The 1,407-nt window shown below is 59.3% G+C and overlaps 1 protein-coding gene across 1 annotated transcript in view; it reads right to left on the bottom strand.

Annotated features, from left to right (window-relative positions):
- The window catches only part of wdr33 (WD repeat domain 33), a 22,267-nt gene that overhangs the window by 11,242 nt on the left and 9,618 nt on the right, over window positions 1-1,407 (bottom strand). The window contains exons 9-15 of the mRNA XM_015404690.1: window positions 1,395-1,404; window positions 1,060-1,138; window positions 875-985; window positions 704-798; window positions 541-627; window positions 333-472; window positions 107-262 (exon numbers count right to left, since the gene is read on the bottom strand). Of these exons, the coding sequence (XP_015260176.1) occupies window positions 107-262; window positions 333-472; window positions 541-627; window positions 704-798; window positions 875-985; window positions 1,060-1,138; window positions 1,395-1,404 (678 nt within the window). The remainder of the gene's footprint in view (window positions 1-106; window positions 263-332; window positions 473-540; window positions 628-703; window positions 799-874; window positions 986-1,059; window positions 1,139-1,394; window positions 1,405-1,407) is intronic.

The raw sequence follows: 1,407 nt of genomic DNA, 5'->3' as shown, positions 1-1,407 counted from the left end.
CACTCCTTTAATTATAACTTTTATTACTATTATTAAAGCATTTTAAATGCCACAATAACCACATTTAATGAATGTAGCGTCTGGACTGAGGGGAAGCAGCGGTTACCTCCAGCAGCTGAGGGTTGGTGTACTGCAGCGCCGCCATCTCCTGCTCCAGCTCCGCCTGCGTCTTCTTCTTCCCGTCCACCTTCTGCTCCAGGGCTCGCTCTTTGGACATCTCTGAGGACGGAGGCATCATGGGAACCTTGTTCTCCGCCCAGGCCTGCAGGGAAACACCCAGCGTCAGCGGCCGTGGTCACATGGCGGCGGCGTGGTTGGGGGGTAGAGCGTACCTGCTGGAACTGAGCCGGGATGGGTTTGGCGTAGGGGACCTTCTTCTGGGGAACCTTCTTGGAGTCCTTGCCCATCACCTCGTCCACGCCCCAGTCCAGTCCAGGGATGGACATCTCCACGTCCAGGGCCGCCTCCTTGCCTGCAGACGGAGGAAGACCTGAGGCTGCGGTTCTGGTGGCCGGGCCGAGCCATTTCTCCACTACTTACTGCTCTGCTCCTCCTCCATGGCCGCCTTCAGCTGCTCGGGGATTCCCATCCCAGGGATGGTGGCCAGGCTGTTGGGCTCCACGTCGTCTGCACACAGACACAGCGTTCACACGCAGGTTCTGAAGCTCAGACCGTCTGCTGCGTCTGGCCGCCTGCGGCTTACCGTACTCCACGCCGTCCTCTGACATGCCGGGCAGCAGGTTCAGGTTGTAGCGGTCCCTCATTTTGTCGCCGGGTCGATTCCTGGTCCAAAACTTACTGCAGAACAGAACCGACAGAGTTAGCGGGGTGATCCGGTTCTGGACTAAAACGGATCCGGTACCGGCGTGCCTACCTGGTGTGGTCGTTAGAACCAGAGCAGAGGATGTGACCCAGCGGGTGCCAGGCCAGACTCCAGATCATCCCTTCATGAGCCACCTCCATGCCGCCCACCTCCTTCTCCACGCTGCGACACACAGAGACAGGCTGATGACTGCCGGGTCAGAACCCAGAGAGGTTCTGCTGCTCCAGCCTTCTTACCCCACATGCCAGAAGAGCAGCGAGCCGTCTGAGCCTCCGCTGGCGAACAGGCCTTCATGGACAGGATGCCAGGCGACGGCTGATGGAAGGACAGAGATCAGAGGGTTAGATCTGGACCTGCAGGGGGCGGAGCCTCAGATGCTGCTCATTGGCTGATTCACACAGGAAACGCTTCCTCCTGATGCTAACTTCTAAACGCCGTCTGCGCTAGCTGCTGTCCTGACCCCTGACCTCTCCACCTGTAGCCCCCTTATTGTGGCCCCTGACCCACCTGTAGCCCCCTTATTGTGGCCCCAGACCCACCTGTAGCCCCCTTATTGTGGCCCCAGACCCACCTGTAGCCTCCTT

The sequence above is a fragment of the Cyprinodon variegatus genome, unplaced genomic scaffold, assembly GCF_000732505.1.
Source record: "Cyprinodon variegatus isolate N-32 unplaced genomic scaffold, C_variegatus-1.0 Scaffold1830, whole genome shotgun sequence".
Taxonomy (NCBI): domain Eukaryota; kingdom Metazoa; phylum Chordata; class Actinopteri; order Cyprinodontiformes; family Cyprinodontidae; genus Cyprinodon; species Cyprinodon variegatus.
This window is presented reverse-complemented; position numbering and strand designations above follow the sequence as displayed.